This window comes from Cricetulus griseus, chromosome 3 (assembly GCF_003668045.3).
Source record: "Cricetulus griseus strain 17A/GY chromosome 3, alternate assembly CriGri-PICRH-1.0, whole genome shotgun sequence".
Taxonomy (NCBI): domain Eukaryota; kingdom Metazoa; phylum Chordata; class Mammalia; order Rodentia; family Cricetidae; genus Cricetulus; species Cricetulus griseus.
Window position 1 is genome coordinate 123,003,151 of NC_048596.1, and position 17,313 is coordinate 123,020,463.

The 17,313-nt window shown below is 43.9% G+C and overlaps 1 protein-coding gene across 3 annotated transcripts in view; it reads left to right on the top strand.

Annotated features, from left to right (window-relative positions):
* Window positions 1–17,313, top strand: part of Slco3a1 (solute carrier organic anion transporter family member 3A1) — a 279,214-nt gene that overhangs the window by 249,632 nt on the left and 12,269 nt on the right. For all 3 annotated transcript variants that reach the window (XM_027408151.2, XM_027408153.2, XM_027408152.2), the window contains exons 8-9: window positions 2,670–2,845; window positions 8,160–8,224. In XM_027408151.2, coding sequence (XP_027263952.1) covers window positions 2,670–2,845; window positions 8,160–8,224 — 241 coding nt within the window. The remainder of the gene's footprint in view (window positions 1–2,669; window positions 2,846–8,159; window positions 8,225–17,313) is intronic.

Consider the following 17,313-nt stretch of genomic DNA (forward strand, 5'->3'; position numbering starts at 1 on the left):
TACAGATGGAGATTTCTGAGCCAGGGCAGTGGTGTGTGCCTGTAGCCCTAGCTACTCAGGAGACTAAGGCCGGAGGGCCATTTGAGCCCAGGAATCTAAAGCTAGTCTGAGCAACGAAGCAAGCTTTCATGTCTCATTAAGTATAAATACAAAATTTCCTTTATCCAACAGGACCTTAGACACATAATTTCCATACCTGTGGCTTCAGTGAACTGCAGATAATTAGGGAGAATTGTATCTGCACCAAACTTATACAGAATTTGTTATGTCATATTCCCCAAGCAATGCAGTGTAATGACTATGTCCATAGTACCACATCATATTAGATATAAAATCACCCAGACATGGTTTTATGTATACAGAAGGAGGTGTATAGGATATATCCTATGTTTTAATCTGGAATTTGGGCATCTGTAGAGTCGAGTATCTGTATGGTATCTTGGAACCAAATATTCTTGGATCTGAAGGAACCACTGACTTGTAATTTTCTGTTTAAAAACTTGTGGCTTCTGTGTTGTCCCATCTTCTCTTTTGTAAATGTCTTCAAGTGGGGTAGCATATTCTGATCTCCTGTGACTCCTGGCTTCCACACCATGCTGTGCTTTCCTGCCCAGCTCCAATCCATGCCCAAGAGGGAACTCTGTGAGCAGCTCCCGGCCTTCAAAGGGCAAGTGTCTAGCAGGCAGCACAGATTCAGCTTGATAGCTCAACATGCTTGTGTGTCGGGAAGGGGCATATCATGGATCCAAGGGGGCTGTGGAGTAGGAATAAAGTTTAGGAAAATCATGAAAAGATAGGAAAACATATCCCTGAGTTGTTCCTGCATGTTAGCATGGGAAAGGGAAGACAATGTGGAGAAAGATGGACAAGGTATTGCCAGCAAAAGCAAAGGGGAACCCAATGAATGGAGGCATGGGAGACAGGGAGCAAGCAGAGCTGCCCTGAGAGGAGAATGGGTGATGGGCTAGGAATATGGATGCCAATGGGGAACTTCATGAGATCTGATTTCTACTAGTGGAGAGAGAAGCCCGTCAGAATGAGATGACAGCAGAGCCAATGAGGTCTGAGCAATGAGTCAGAGGCTGGAGAGGTTTGCCTGGGACCCCAGTGACTTCAGTGGGGAGAAATCCTGCCTCCTAGTAAAGGCAGAGGCCAAGCTGTCTACCTATTATTCTGAAACTGTCGTCTAGATCTCATCTAATATCGGGCAACATTATGCAAGGCAATGCTCAGGGAAGTGTATGGAACACATAGTCTTGTCCCAGGATACTCCTGGCTGACAGTTCCCATATACTCTGTGGGGCACACTTAGGTCAGGGTTCAGAGGGTCCATAGAGGGAGGGAGGAGAGCTGCTCAGCTGGAGGAGGGCTAGTAAAGGCATGTGGTGTCTATGTTAGATATGGGAAAGCCAGGTAAAATCTCCAGGTATAAGACAAGGAGTAGGGGTTATCAAGCCTCAACACCTGGGAATTGCCATAAACACCCAGGTATGTAACAGATGTCTGCCCTGGGGACACCATTTAGAAAATGTATAGCTATCAGGTGCATCTGCCCCACATAGCCATGCAGGGCAGCCCTAGTGAGGGTAAAGTTAGAGAGTTAGGACACCACTGAAGCTATCTCATATTGGACAAGATCCCCCATATCTGTAAAATATCCTGTGGCGAAAGAAAGGGGGAACAGGGCAGAAGAGGAGAATCAGAGGCTTATTTGCCTGACCCGTCAGGAGTATTCACCTGCTGGGCATGCGCTCAGAAAGCCAATCAGCTCTGCAAAGGAAGCAATGAATCATTTATGATTGTTTTCGCTTTGTATTCATTAAAGGCCTCTGCACTATTATTATCGAACCTTAATTGGCTTGGCACTCTGAACAGCCTCCTCCAGCCCCTGCTCCTCCCTCGGCGATCAGAAATTCCTGGAGCGAGCTAGCAAGCTTGCAGGAGAGTATGAGAGTAAACCTTACTTGGGAACAGGGGCTGTGGATCCAGAGCCCCTCGGAAGATCAAATGGAACTTGGTCGCTTTTCTTTCTCCTCTCTGATCATATATTAATAAATGTATCCCATCAGGCTCTTGCTCCACTCCCTGTGAGCTACTGTCAGCTGCCTGGAATCTCTTAGCTCCCTTTGCTTCCCCAGCCATCAGCTTCCTCCCAGCAGGGTCTCCCAGGCACAATGGCTCCATGCATGACAGAGTGCATCCTTTGTTCTGAGTGCCATGCCAGGCACTGAACCAGCAACAATATGTGGGCTACCTGATTTACTTCTTTTAATACACTTCTGTGTAATTATAACTGCATAAAGGGAAGACAAATTGGCAAGTAATTACGATGTTAATTTGGCAATGTTTTATCATATTGTAGAAGCACAATTTCCTCTCTAATTGTATTGGGGGGGACACATTTATCTACAGTGCAGCTTATTGAAGGTTTCTGAAGAGTGGAAATGAAATACGCAGGAGACAGGGAAACCAGCTCTCCTCCCCATAAATATTACTTTATTTGCATGTGTTTTTGCAGCCTCCTTAAAAAAGCTAACTCATTTATTCAGGCCCAATTAATGGAATGCCTTAGAATGTATAATTAGGCTGTGACAGCTTAGCTGATGGATTGCCTTGGGTGTGGAAACCAGGGACACCCCCAGTTTAAGTGGCTGAACCTTCCTTTTCAGAACCTCACAGGCTGTGCATGCCTCACCACCGTCCCCCCTGAGAATGCCACCGTGGTTCCAGGAAAGTGTCCCAGTCCTGGGTGCCAAGAGGCCTTCCTAACCTTCCTCTGTGTGATGTGTGTGTGCAGCTTGATCGGGGCCATGGCCCAAACCCCCTCTGTCATCATTCTCATCAGGTAAGCTGCCCACTGAGCCCCAAGTATTGAGAGTCCACCTGCTCTATGTCCTTCCACCTGGCACACGTCTGCAGAGCTCCTGTGTCAGAGTCATGTGAGTCCTGCAAGCAAGGTGAGAAGGGGTTACAGCCGGGAACACAGCCGCTCTAGGCTAAGAGGAACCATTTAGGAGCCGTCCATCAGTTAGGACTGCTGCACAACAGGGCAGCAGTAGAAGGCCACTTTCATAGCTTCCCAGGAATAACCTGCGAGTTAAAGGCTGGCCTCATTAGATGCATAAGGAAGGCAGTTCAAGGCAAAACTGAAAAAGCATTCCACACTGATCTTATCAGGAGGCTTTGCTGGAGATGTAAAATGAAAATCATGGGCTAGAGAGGTGGCTCAGTTAGCAATGGCATCTGCCTCACAAGCATGGGTCTGAGCTCATTTCCTAGAACCCCTATAAAACCTGGATGTAGTGGAGCTTGCTCATAATCACCATGATAGTGACATGAAAGCTAAGAAACCGGCAGATCCCTGCAATCTTGCAGGACAGTTAATCTAGCATATTCAGGATCATTTTAAGCCAGTGAGAGACCATGTCTCAAAATGAAAGATGGGAGGTTCCCATGAAACAACAACATTCAAGCTTGTCCTCTGTCCTCCACACACACGCACATACACACCCAGGTGGACACACACACACACACACACACACACACACACACACACACAGAGAGAGAGAGAGAGAGAGAGAGAGAGAGAGAGACAGAGACAGAGACAGAGAGACAGAGACAGACAGAGAAATATTCAAAAATGGCATTAGACTAGCCAAATCCTTGTCTCAACCTTGTCCTTCTGTCAATCAGCCATATGCCTTGGATTCAACATGGTCCCCCAGTCTTGTTTCTGAATCCATTATAGAGATAGCAGCACTTGTCCTGTCTGCCTGCTGCCATGATCTGGACCCTTCCCGGTCATGTGTGCAAACCACTCTAGAGACATGAGAGGTTAGCCCTGCCAAGGGGTCCGCTGCCTGTAGATAGGTGATTGCTCTTGTATGAGTAAGTGGTTGCAGTGAAGACACCCAGAATTCTGTAGCCCCTGTCTCTGGGAAGCATGAAGTGCCTCTGAGGTTAATCATTGAGAACTATCCTGAGCAAGTTTCATCATCCACAATATTATTGCAATCTTGATTTGAACAAGGTACCTAGAACATGGGCCCATATCCTAGTATACATCTGAGCTAGAAGAAAGAACATACCCCACAGAAAGGCTCACCTCATTAGAACAAGGCAGTTCAAGGCCTGGGGATGGAAATGGGGTGCTTAGAACCACTTTTCTTGCACAGTACCAGTAGATTTACCCACCTTGCTTGGGCCCTCCCTACCACATTTTCTGGTCTTTGCTGGCAACTCTCCTTAGTGTGGATTTATAGGAAGGACTTGTGCTACTCAGACAGTCATTAACAGTATCTTATGAATGTGCAGAGGCATTAAGGGCACAAGAGCACATTGCCATCTTATATGAAGAAAGTTCAACAGGTTCATACATAGTGCTTTGGAAGGTTGTGGTCAAACAAACCTAACTACTCTTTGCTAGTGGCATTGAAAAGCCTATCAGTCTGTTCAAAAATGCAATATGCAAGTGTAAGTCAAGATCTATAAAAATATTCAGGCCCTTACAGTAACCTACCCCCATTACTGGTCATTTATCTCAAGAAAATACTTCTCTACAAAAAAAAAGTTCAATACAGACAGATTTTTTTTATTACAACATTAACTATAATGGCAGAAACATCTGAATTGAAGTAGCAAGTTAAATTATGGAACTGCAGTTCAAGGAATAATGAGAAATCTTAAGAATGTGAGAAGTGTTTATGAAATGAGCCATTGAATTTAAAACTATACATGGAGGGCAATTATATATAATATACATATGAACAAAACCCATCAGGTTTCACGTATGGGCTTACGGTGGCTGTATTATGAGCAGTTTATTTTTCATTAAAAATTCTCCTGAAACTGTACTGCAATATTCACACACAGAAGGCACCAGAAAGTGGGAAGAGGGACCCTTGCCACCATTAGTTAAGTAGTGGCTAGTTCACTCCTCTCCCTCCTGATGAGTTCCCGCTAAGGCTCAGCCTCTAGATTCTAGGTGGCAAATTTTTGACTATGGAAATTTTAGCTGTTTCTAAGCCTCAACTTGGTAAACAGGTCTTGCAGCTTTTCAGGAGATACTGGATTCTCTTTAAATGGATCAAGAGCTGATGGTCTCAATGACCTGTGCTGACAACACATATCTATGAATCCCTTGTTAGCTATAGGCACTCATTCATGTTCATATTGAGAAGGGACCTCACTGCCTCATTCCATCCCTCTCCTAGTCTAGCTTGCCATCACAGAAACTCTAGACAGCAATAAGGATACCCCATGAACGCTGACCACATCAGATAATCACCATTGCTTTGCCTGGCTCAAATAGGTGGACTCATTCTTATGCTGGCCAGGGGTAGTTCATAGGGACAATGTGGGAAGTGAGACTGGGCATGGGGCTCACTTGGTAAAGTGCTGGCTTCACAAGCATGAAAACCCCAGTTCAATTCCCATAACCCATGTAAAGATGCCAGGCATGGTGAGGCATACTTATAATCACAACAGTGGAGAAGTGGAGACAAGAGGATCCCTGGAGTTCACTAGGCAGCCAGCCTAGCCTGTTCGATGCATTTTCAGCATATGATACACCTTGTCTCTAAGGGGATGGACCGGCATTTGTAAGGGTGACACCTGAAGTTCTGGCTTCTACATATACAAACACACATGTATGCGTACGCATACACACACACACACACACACACACACACACACACACACACACACACACACACACACGGTATATTTAAAATAAAATGTTGAAAAGAAAGCAGGAAAGACAGTGGTCATTTGGCTAATGTTAAGGCACATCTCTGGGCTCTTATTTTAAATTACTGTGTTTGCACCCCTGTAAATATTCTCCCTTTTCCCATGAAGAAACTAGCCCAGTGAGTGATTACACAGTATTATCAATGTTTCTAGGCCAGTAAGTTAATGGTGCTAAGCCTACATCCCTGGTCTACTCTGTATCTTTCAATAGCATCGTGCCTGAGCCCTCCATTTCTTCATAACTAAGATCTGTGGTTCTTATGGGAACCAGTTTCTCCACAGGATATGAAGAAAGATCTTAGCACCTTCTTCACTTTGTTCCCAGGGACATGCTAGCTGAAAGGAAATCACATTCCAAGTGATAAATAGCCTAGCTCATTACATCAACATGTTTTCTTGATAAGGAGATCCGCCTTTATTTATGTGACTTTCAAGTTAAACCTTCAAATGAAAGTGCCAAAACTGTAGCCATGGAGCGGGGGCAACATGAAGGATTTTGGTTTTGTAATGTGTGTCTTCCAAAGGGCGTTTGTTCTGCACAGAGATGCAGCTCTCATGACCTGGAACTTGCGTCTGGCTTTGCCAGCCAGAGTCCTGAGCCTATTACTTAGTGGAATTCATAACACAGTGCACTGGGGTCACTCACCTGTGCCACACTCTCTCTAGTTAAAAAGAGGTGTGCATTTCCCCAAGAAGGTACCTTTTTCTTTACTAGAAATCTTAGAATTTTGCAATTGGTGAGGACCAATTCCAGTACATAGATGCCAAATTCTCTTTGTGTCCCAAGGTGGTGAAGAGACAAAGGATCTCTCTTAGGGTTTCTTAGGGGAGGGGAGGGGGTTAGCTATAGCCACTCATTCATGTTCATATTGAGAAGGGACCCTAAGGACACTAATCCATTCATATATGCAATTTCTTTTGGTTTTATGGTCACTTTTGACCTGTTATAACAAGAAACAAGAAGCACACACACCAAGGCTCAGCCTAAGTCACAGATCACTGGATGACTGCCAATGGGTTGCTGGATAAATGACCTTGGGATCATTTAAGAATATTATTCTAGGCCTGGGAACATTACTCAGTCAGTTAAGTATCTGTCACGTAAGTTCCAGGACCTGGGTTTAGATCCCACCACCCACATAAACACTGGGCACAAAGACCCTGTCTCAAAAATAAGGTACAGTGACGCTGGGGAAGGCATCTGACATTGACATTGACTTCTGCCCTCCTCCTCTCTCTCCATCCAGTCAATAGACAAGTTTATACCTGTTATACCAAATATTCCATTAGTAACTGTTCCTAACCTTTATTTTATACAGGACCAAATCCTATACCCTCACTGCATTATGTGGGTCTGGTCTCTAGTCTTGAACCACACTGAACTGCCCCAGCTTGTGTAATGGCTCAAAAAGGGTAGTCACATACATTCCTCTGTCCCCTAAGGAGACACGGTGGTGACACATATAAGAGGTGACATTCTGAGTAACCCAAAGCCCAGTCTCTTGCCCTCAGAGTCCTTTACCACAAAACCACAGGCAGAGATTCCCTGGGTGGTAAGTCAGAGACATCCACCCAGTTTGCTGCTTATACATTCCCTCTGCACAGGCTGAGTGCTAGACACCTGGTTGCTAGAGCTACCAGGTAGGGTCGAGGTCACAAAGGTAATCACAATGCAAGTAGTTCTTAGCCTTGAGAGAAGAAGGCAGGCATTGACTAAATCCTGTCTGTAAGCTTACAAGGTGTTACCAGGGAGATTGTATGATCTAAAAATCTGTCATCACTCTTAAACCCGTCTCTGCTATTATTCTCACTTTCAAAACATTACAGTCTGGAAAACATGTTGACATCATTTTTAAGGACCTTACATGGCCAACCTAGGTCAGGATGATTGAGTCAGCTCAAAGCAAAGGCTGGTGGCTAGTAGAAGGAACCTTTCATGATTGCAAAGCACTAAAACTCGGTACACATACCTATGTGCCAGCTGGCTCTCCTGGGATGTGAATGCATGAAGATCTGGTGGATTTCCACCCAAGAATGGCAAAGGTGTTCATTGTTCTGGCCGCTCTGCAGTAATTTGCTGAGCTGGTGTCCCACATGCACACCCCTTACCCACCTATGGTGATTCTTCCTCGGAACAAAAGCACACTGCTCTAAGTATAGACTTTATCCAGCCCTTCTAGCCCAAGTTATTTAAGGAAGAAAAAAAATACACTTAATTTCTAAACTTATCTTGGCACCACAGTTGCAGTCAATTTTTAGACTTTGGGCCAAAAAAAAAAAAAATAGAAGAAGAAAACCTATTAGTAATTTTCTAAGGTAGGATCTAATGGACAGCAACAAATAGCTCTGGGTCTGTTAATTAAAATGGAGTGATAAGAATCTTTTTCTCCCCTCCATCTCTTTTTACATAGGACAGTCAGCCCTGAACTCAAGTCGTATGCGCTGGGAGTTCTTTTTCTCCTCCTTCGTTTGTTGGGTACGTATTATCTCTTTTTTTCCCCTCCATAATGAATTGGATGTGTTTTACCAGGTGAGTGAGGATTGATGATATTGTCCCAATTCCTGAGTTTGCCTCTTTTTCTATGATGTTTATTTATTAGAGTCCTACTTTTGTTTCCTGTTGCAATGATGAAACACCCTGACATAAGCAATTTTAGGGGATAAAAGGGTTTATTTGGCTTACAATTCTAGATTTCTGTCCATCATTGCCAGAAGTCAGGGAGCAGGCACTTGAAGGAGCTAGTTGCATTCATAGTTGAGAATAGAGAGTGCATACATACTCATGTTCAGTCTACATATTTTCCCATCTGTATAATGTTGAGGACCCAAACTCCATGGAATAGTGGCACTCACATTGAGTGACTCTCCCCACTTCAAATAACATGATCAAGACAGTTCACCACAGCCATGCACATAGGCCAACTTGATCCAGACAACCCTGCCTCGAGACTCCTTTTTCTGGGTCATCTAGGTTTGTCACATCGACAAATTTAAAGTAACCATCACTTTAAATCTGGAAATTTTACTCCTAGTTCAGACCACCACCATTCTAGACCCTTCTGATTTCACAGGTGTCATATATTACCAACTCGAGTCTTCATGTCACCCCGAATTTTCATTAGCCAAGGAGAAAAGACAGTGGCACCAAAAGGGAGGGAAAACTTAGTGGTTCAATTTGGTCTTAGTTTGCTATTGATATAATAAGCACCATGGCCAAAAGAAACTTGGGGTAGGAAAGAAAGTGTATATTTGGCATATATAGGTTGCTGTCTATCATTGAGGGAACCTGAAGGCAGGAACTGAAGCAGAGGCCATGGGTGAACACTGTTGCAGTCCTGCTTGGTTTCCTTCCTTATACAGTGTGTGGCCACATACAGAGGAGTGACACCACCTACCATGGTCTAGGCCTACTTAAACCAATCATCAGTCAAGAAACTGTCCCACAGACTTGCCTAGAGGTCAACCTGATAGAAACATTGTTTGCAATTGAGGTTCCTTCTTTCTAGATGACTCTACCTTGTGTCAAGTTGACAAAGGCACTTCCCATTATGAAGGCCCTGAGCAGCCTGAGATATGCTTTCTCTATGGGCTGCCTGCTCCCACAAGAGGCCACAAACCCATCACCTTGCAGCCTTTCCAGTTTCTGCAAATTTATTAATTTACCTTGGGTTTCCAAAAGGTGGCCTGGCCCCACCTGTGTCACACATTTCTCCTTGTGCTATGCTGTCACTTCATGAATATCTGTTTTTTTAAAACCAAAATCAAAATGATTTGAGTGAACTTTACATGGAAACTGAGGGTGGAGAGGGAGATATCTGTGGCATGCACCTTAAGAGTAAACATAAAGCTCTCACTGGGAGTTTGTAGTCATGGATAGACAGAAAGATATAGCACTGGAAATGTGAGGTTCGTAAAAAACAAAAAAAACAAAAACAACAAAAAAAACATTTTTCTATCAGCACAAATGTCCAACAGCAGGGAATTAGTTCATTAGATTCCTGATGGTAATCCTGGTGGGAGCCATGCCCCCTTTTAACTTCTTGGAAGAAGAATATTTCTAGACTTAGAAAGGACCCATGGCATGTGGAAGGGACAAAGTGGCCTACTCTCCAATATATTCAGATGATTATAAAGTATTTATAAATATAGAAGAGTATTGGGAAGATGAACATCGAAGTGGTACCAGAGAGTTTTAAGTAATAGGATTATATATTTTGTAAATTGAAACTTTTGAATATCTACAAATATATATTACATTTAGAATGCTGCTAATTTCATTGTAACTGACACATGCCTAAGGAGTGGGAGGGCTCATTCTCTTTAAAGGTAACACACACCATAAGTTTCTCCCTCCACGGTCTGTGGTAATGATTGTCCCCATCATCATTTACCCTCATCTGCAGAGTTTCTGTAGTGGTCTCTGCATCTCTAAACCATGTTGAGAACTATCCACATGGTCTAAAGCACCAGGACTAGGGAAATATCTTGGTCAGTAAAGCACTTGCCTCACAAGAATGAGTACCTGTGTTCAGATCTCCTGAGCCCATATAAAAGGATAGGTGCCATGGTGCTGCCAATAATTCTGACAATGGTGACTCAGGAAATAGAAACACATGGAGCCCTGGAAACACCAGGATAGCAGCTAGCCTAGCAATTCTCAACCTGTGGATTATGACCCCTTTGGGGGTTGAACAACCCTTTCATAGGGGTCAAATATCAGATACCCTATATTACAGATATTTTCATTATGATTCATAACAGTAGCAAAAATAATTCTTATGATTGAGTCTCCACAACATGAGAAACTGTATTGAAGGGTCGTAGCACTAGGAAGGTTGAGAAGCACTGCTTTAGAGTATGTGGAAGAGTGCCAGGCCAATGAGCAACTCCATCTCAAACAAAATTTGGGAGGTGCCTGAGGACCAGCACCCAAGAACAGAGAGGGACCAACAAGTTAGATGGCCTCCCTTTGGAAAGTGGTAGAACCAATCCATGATAGTTATACAACAAGCTAACATTTCCTTATTACCTCTGGTATTCTGAGCTCCCAGGCCAGAGCGAGATGAATACACACATATTTGCAAAAACAGATAATAACCTTGTTTTAAAGGAATAAGACATTTCTGAAAATTGAAGACCAAACTGAAATCTGAGGTATCATAAGTTGATACACTTGAGATAATCCCTCACTACTCTGAAGCAGAGTCAGAATCTGTCTGCCTGCCTCGGGAAGAGCAGGCATCATCGGGAATGGGGATTTTCCCATTTCTGTGACTATAAGCCAGAACAAAAGATAACTTTATCATTATGGCCCATTACCCACATGCATATGCATAGATAGAGCTGAAACAAAAATTTCATGAAAAAAAACCCTTTAATATGTATAACACTTTCAGGTATTTTCTACTCTACTCCATGCTTTTTGAAAAGTTGGTCATGACCCAGAATATTGATCCTACTGCCCATTATGGGTCACAAATCAGTTTGGAAAACCCCACAATAAAAGGATATGACACTGTCTCATCTTTTAATTAAAAGCAGCTAGCAGAAAAGTCTTGGCATCTGGCCTAATTCCATCTCCTCCAGAACCCAGTAAGATTAACGGTCATTATTGTTAATGCCAGGCCGGTGAACAAATCAAATCCCATGACACTGTCAACCCTTGTGGTGCCCCATGTGGTAATAGGAACACTCTGGGGACATTGACGTTGAGTGTGATAAGATCTGTGATAGAGCCTGCACCGGGACAACTGTGACTTGGGAATTTGGGCATGGCGTCCTGGGCAGAGAATAAGTAAGGGGTATAATGATGTACTGGAAGAAGAAAGAGCACTGTAGACAGGGGACTTACAGTGGTAAAGCTTTCAGGTTGCTGAGAACTCCGTGAGGGAAGAGGAGTGGGGCAGGGGCAGCATCAATTGGGGTGGTGAAGGTGGTGAGCTGGGAACTTAATGAAAAGGTCTCTTGTCTCTCGGGTGGTTTTGACCTTTATCTTTAAGGCAAGTAGAAGCTGCTGATAAATAGGCTTTCCCAAGACAGGGACAAGAGCCATTGTATGTCTCAGAAAGGGATTCTGTCTAAGGACCAAATAGGTGTAGTCAATTAGAGTTGAGAGAGGGTTTTGTGTTGAGATAGTAGAGTTAAAAATTATTGATGTAGGACCTTCATGACTTGGTCTCTGAATTGAAGTTCACCTGGCTCTCCTCTTCCTGCAAGTTTCAAGCAGACAAATTCAGCACATTAAAAGAAAAACAGATTGTCCATACTAAGCATGCCCACACTGGCTTTTCATGTTACTACTTCTTAAACAATAGTATAAGCTGCTTTATAATGTATTTACATTGTACTGCGTATCTCAATCCAGGAATGGTTTAAAGTATGCAAGAAGATGTGTTTGAGAGAGGCAGATGACCCAAGGGGCAGATGAGGAGAGGCATGGACCATGGCTGGACTGTCCTAGGGTGACAACCGAAATGTTCTGTGTCTGCATCATATGTGACTTTTGAGCAATTGAAACATGGCTTGTGTGGACTGCTTTATTTAATGTTTACCAGTTTTCATTTAAGCAGCAACATGTGGCCAGTGGCTGTCCTGCTCAACAGGGACGCATAAAGGCCAGACATTGTTACGTCAGGTCAGAAGGTAGTAGGTTAGAATGGAATACCACACTGGGCCTTGGGTAGAGAAAAATGGCAGGATCCAGAAGTGAAGGTAACATTGGTTACCTGTGTTACTTGAGACACTAGTGGAGAAGAGCTGGCAGGCAGAGCAGGGACCTCAGTGGCACTGTGTGCTGAGAACTTCCCTAGTAGCCCTAGGGCAGAAATAAGATTGCAGTTGGTGTCATGGCAGATGAGGTACAAGGAGAACAGAGCAAGGGATGTGAGGATGATAGGTTTCCAAGGATGTGTAGCTCAGTTGTTAGAATGCATGCCTAGCATGCATGAAGACCTGGCTTTGATCTCAGCATCATATAAAGCCAGGCATGAGGCTGTAGTCCCAGAAAGAAGGAGGCAGGGACAGAAGTTCAAGGTCATCCATAGCTACATAGCAAGCCTGGGCTGTGTGAGATCATCTTTAAAAAAAAAAAAAAAAAAGAGGCTAGTGGCCAAAGTGAAGCTAACATGATTGATAGTAATACCTGGACTGGCAAAAGAAGAGGTAAAATAGGAGGTCACAGAAAGTGGCAAATGGATAAAGGAATAGTGAGCAGTTGATGGAATGGAAATATAGGAACTGTGGCCCAAGCTACTGCATCTGACTTTAAGATCTCAGGTGGAGCGGTACTGAGACATGACAAAACCAGAGACATGGCTGACTAGACAGAAGCAGGGTGAACTGTCTCAGCACTGAGTTAGCTGGAGTGTGGTAACACAGGTCCAGTTCATGCCATCCAGGCCATTGGCCGAAGTGGAGCAGCAAAGGAGGGCCACAGAGCTGGAGAAGGGTTACTCAGAATGAACTGGGCTGCTCTCTCGGCAGAGTTCCTGGTGGGATAGATCCCTCTCCCTCCTTCCTATTGCAAATGCATGATCACTGCTCTTCTCTCTGGGTTATAGGACAGCCATTTGCTTATGGGGTCTGATCAAGAACCTTGATCCTGGGACTGAGGGTGTTGTTCAGTGGTAGAGTGCTTCCTTGCAAGTGTAAAGCCACAGGTTTGATCCCCCAGCCCTGCTTCAACAAAAAGTAAATTGCCCCTGAGGTTGACTACCTGCCATGGATGTCAGAGCAAATCAAATCCGTAGAAAGAAACATACACAGAGACCCTCTTGTGTCAAAGGCTCTGGGTGCTGCTAAGGATATAAAGAGCCAGAGGTACCATCCTGCCTTTAGGAGCCTGGGAGAAGGGGGTGAGACAGGGAAGGGCAAAGCAGGAAGGCTTCCTGTGAGCAGAGTTACAGAACACCTGGAATTTCAAGGGGAAAGATTCTATTCAACTGTGGAGCAGACGAGGTCTCCTATGGAGTGTGGATACACATACAGTGGTCTGATTAGGGTGATCAGCCTGGGAGCAAGGCTGGCAGAATGAAGAACAGTTAATCAAATGCATCAAGGTGTGGAAAAGTGCTTGTTGCACAAGTATAAGGACCTGAGTTAGAAATCCACAGAACCTATATAAAAAGCTGTAATCCCAATTCTGGGGAGGTGGAGATAGGAGGATCCCTGGTGATTGCTGGTCAGCCAGACTAGACAAATAGGTGGACTTCCGATTCAGTGAGAGACTTTGTCTCAAAAAAATAAGATAGAGAACAACATATCACACAAACACACACACACACACACACACACACACACTCGTGTACACAGTGAAAATATGCTGATCAGGACTAGAGGAGGAAGCATGAAAGGCAGAAACCAATGATAGCCACGAAGTGGAGACCGTGTATGTTAAACCATCTCCCCATATCTATAGCTAGCTAAGTAAAGTTGAGCAAAGGAGAAAAAGAGACCAAGATGAAGTTGAGGTTTAAGTTTGAGTCCTGTGATTCTGGGAAGCCCTGAATAAACCAACCAGAGGCAACCAACCAAAGGTCTCAAAGATATTGAGAAGAATGGACTGGACTTCACCACCACACAGTCCCACCCACCAAGCACCATGCTTAGTTGGACAGAGCTAACCTGCTAGGCAAACAGCACTGGAAGGTCCTACATGTGCATCTGCATGTTCATTCCTGGGAAGCCTGTCCTTGGGTCTTTCATCTCATCTGAGTCATGAATGACTGTGAAAAGGCATTTCTTAGAAACCTGACGCAGATCTTTGTGGGTTTGTTGAGCTCCAGCTCTGAGCATGGACTGGAATAGAAGAGGGTATACAGGCAAGTGGAAACACACACATTAGCCCATGCTTTATTAGAAAAAGGAAGCACAGTGCACTGGAGGACCCCAGTCCTGGAGTTAATGTCTGGGAAGCAGGGGACACTTTTTCTCTCACTCATGCTCCTGTTGAAATCACAAATGGTTGTTGGACACCAGCTGTACTGCAGGCTCTGAAAGCAGCCCCTGCTGTCTACACATGCAGACCCCACTTCTCTTACCTGGCCTAGGGAGATGTCACTTTGACCCCTGAGCCCTCTGCAGCAAGCTCCTTGTGAGCTTCTCTCTATCATTCCTGTCTAGGTGGCCTTTGGCAGACTACTTAAGCTCTGGGACCTTCCAGACATTTTTTTTTTAAACAAAGGGCCTGGGAATGAAGTAAGAGTGCAGTAGCCCCTGAGTTCTCAGAATTCAGAAGAGTGATAGGTGTCCCTGGAGAGCACCTGCTGGTGTCAACAGTCCGATTGCTGAAGAAAAGAAATGCATTAATCTTTTAAGGAGAATACACCTTTTGACATTCCCCTCTAGCTGGAGCTGCCTGGGACAGTAATTGCTCCAGGTTGAATGGAGTCTAGGGTGAATTCAAGTCTTGGCAGGTAAGCCGAAGAGGAGCCATTATCTTTCTAAATGTAAACGGCACAGTCATATTCAGCTTCTGTTTTGTCCCGTAAAGGAACGTGGATTTATTTTTCTTGCAAAAGTCTTTCAATTCACCTTTTAAGTTGAGAACAAAGAATATGAATAGGCCTTGCCTTTTCAACCATAGGTGAATGAAAAAGCCAAGATACAGTGCCTTCAGGGTTGATCTCTGTTAATAGATTTCAGGAAAACAGAAACTGTCTCCATAAGCATCTTAGAAGGTATTGCTCACACACAGTATGTGTATATGTGTTGCATGTGTATATATTATATATATGTATATATATATATACTTATGTGTATATATGTATGTATAGTGTATATATGTACATATATATATATATGCATGCGAGCTAGAGAATAAGGAAGATTTAATTCTTTTAATATTTTTTGAAATAGCAAGTGGCATTGAGTTTGTCGTATACCTTGCCAACACATGGTGGGACCCCAGTGAGGCATGTTTCACACACAGGTTCCTGCCCAGGAGACACAAAGGGAAGGGAGATGTTTCTAACAAAATACTATGCTCTCACCCTTGCCTCCCACTCCTTCCACAATAAGGGTGTATCAGAGTGAAGATGCTTCAACAAGAAGAGACGATGGTGTATACCTGGCCTCCCCTCTAGAAGCACCTCATTGTCTTCCAAAATAGACTCACTCTTAAGGGAAGAGGGAGGACTCACAAACTCTTGGCTTGAAAGGTTTTCTGTAGCACATTTGTTCCTGTGGAGATGGGATTTTTTTTAAAGAGGGCAGGTGGTCAGAGCCAAAGGGATTTAGAACAAAACCCTAAAAATTGGGTCAGAACCTGATTGGTGAGCATTCTCTACCCATATTTTGTCAATTAGAAAAATTAACTCTACAATAAAGTATAATTTGGGTGCTGGGGAGATAATCCAGTCCTTAAAGCACTTTAGGACCTGAGTTTTGATCCCCCAGCTCCTATATAAAGGGCAGGCTTGATGGCACTTGGCGCAATCCCTGAGCATTTGGGGCGGAGGCAGAGAAAGGATGATCTCCAGGACTCACTGACAAGCCAGCCAATCAGTGACGTTCAGGAGCAGTGAGAGACTCTGTCTCCAAAATAATAAAGTGGAAAGGGGTTGAGGAAGACATTTAACATCGGCTTCTGTGCTCCATATCCACCTGCACTTACACAGACATGTGTGCACCCCTCCATCAAGAAAGTAAACATGTATCCATTTTATAAAGAGGCTGAGATTCAGTGAAGTTGTGGAACTTGCCCAAAGTCCCCTGGTTCCCAAGTGACAGAGTTGGAATAGAAATTTCAACTGTCACCAGGAGATGTCCAGATGTGAGGACCCTGACTGAAAAGAAAGATGGCAAGGACAACTGATGACAAGGCATCTCTTGCTGTTGACAAGTGTCTGCCCTTCCTGCCAGAGGCATTTTGCCAGATACTGGGGGAGGCTATTTACAATTCAAGCTCCTAGTTTCTCCATGCATTAATGAGCCCAGAGGAGGGAGAACTCTACAATTGGCAAGGATCGGAATGCCTGGGTGTTTCTCTCTCTTCACACATCAAAACAGGGCTTCCAAGAGCTTAGCAGAAGGTAAATAACCCATTTTCTGTAACCTGGAAATCCAAGATAAGAGATCTAAAATCTTCTTAAATTAATGAATTTTGAATTAGAGGAAAAGCAAACGACTAGGTTTGGGCTCTTGGCCTTTCTCTGTACAATTAAAGAGGTCATGAGTGAGGAAGGAATTATGATGGATGGAGCTGCAGCCTCTACAGTGCTGAGGTCGTTAATTGGCTGGTTACTAATGGTATAAAAGTCTCCCATTGGTCTCAGGGTGAGCTAGCATCTTCTGGGGATGGCTTGTTTTGATTTTTTTAATTTAGTGGATCCATAAATACATACAGATGAATGGCTGAGTATGAAAATTAGTCAGGGGGCTAGGAGCCTGATTAGTGACTGCTCGGGGGAGTTCCAAATAGCAAAGACTTCCAGAGAGAAAGAATACTTCAGATCTACATCTGTGTAGCCTCCCCAAGCCTGGAACTCAGAGTCCAATAGCTGAGTCCACCCTTGGGAGAGAATTACAAGTCAATAAAAGGGAAGTGTTTAATTTGGCAGAAAAGAA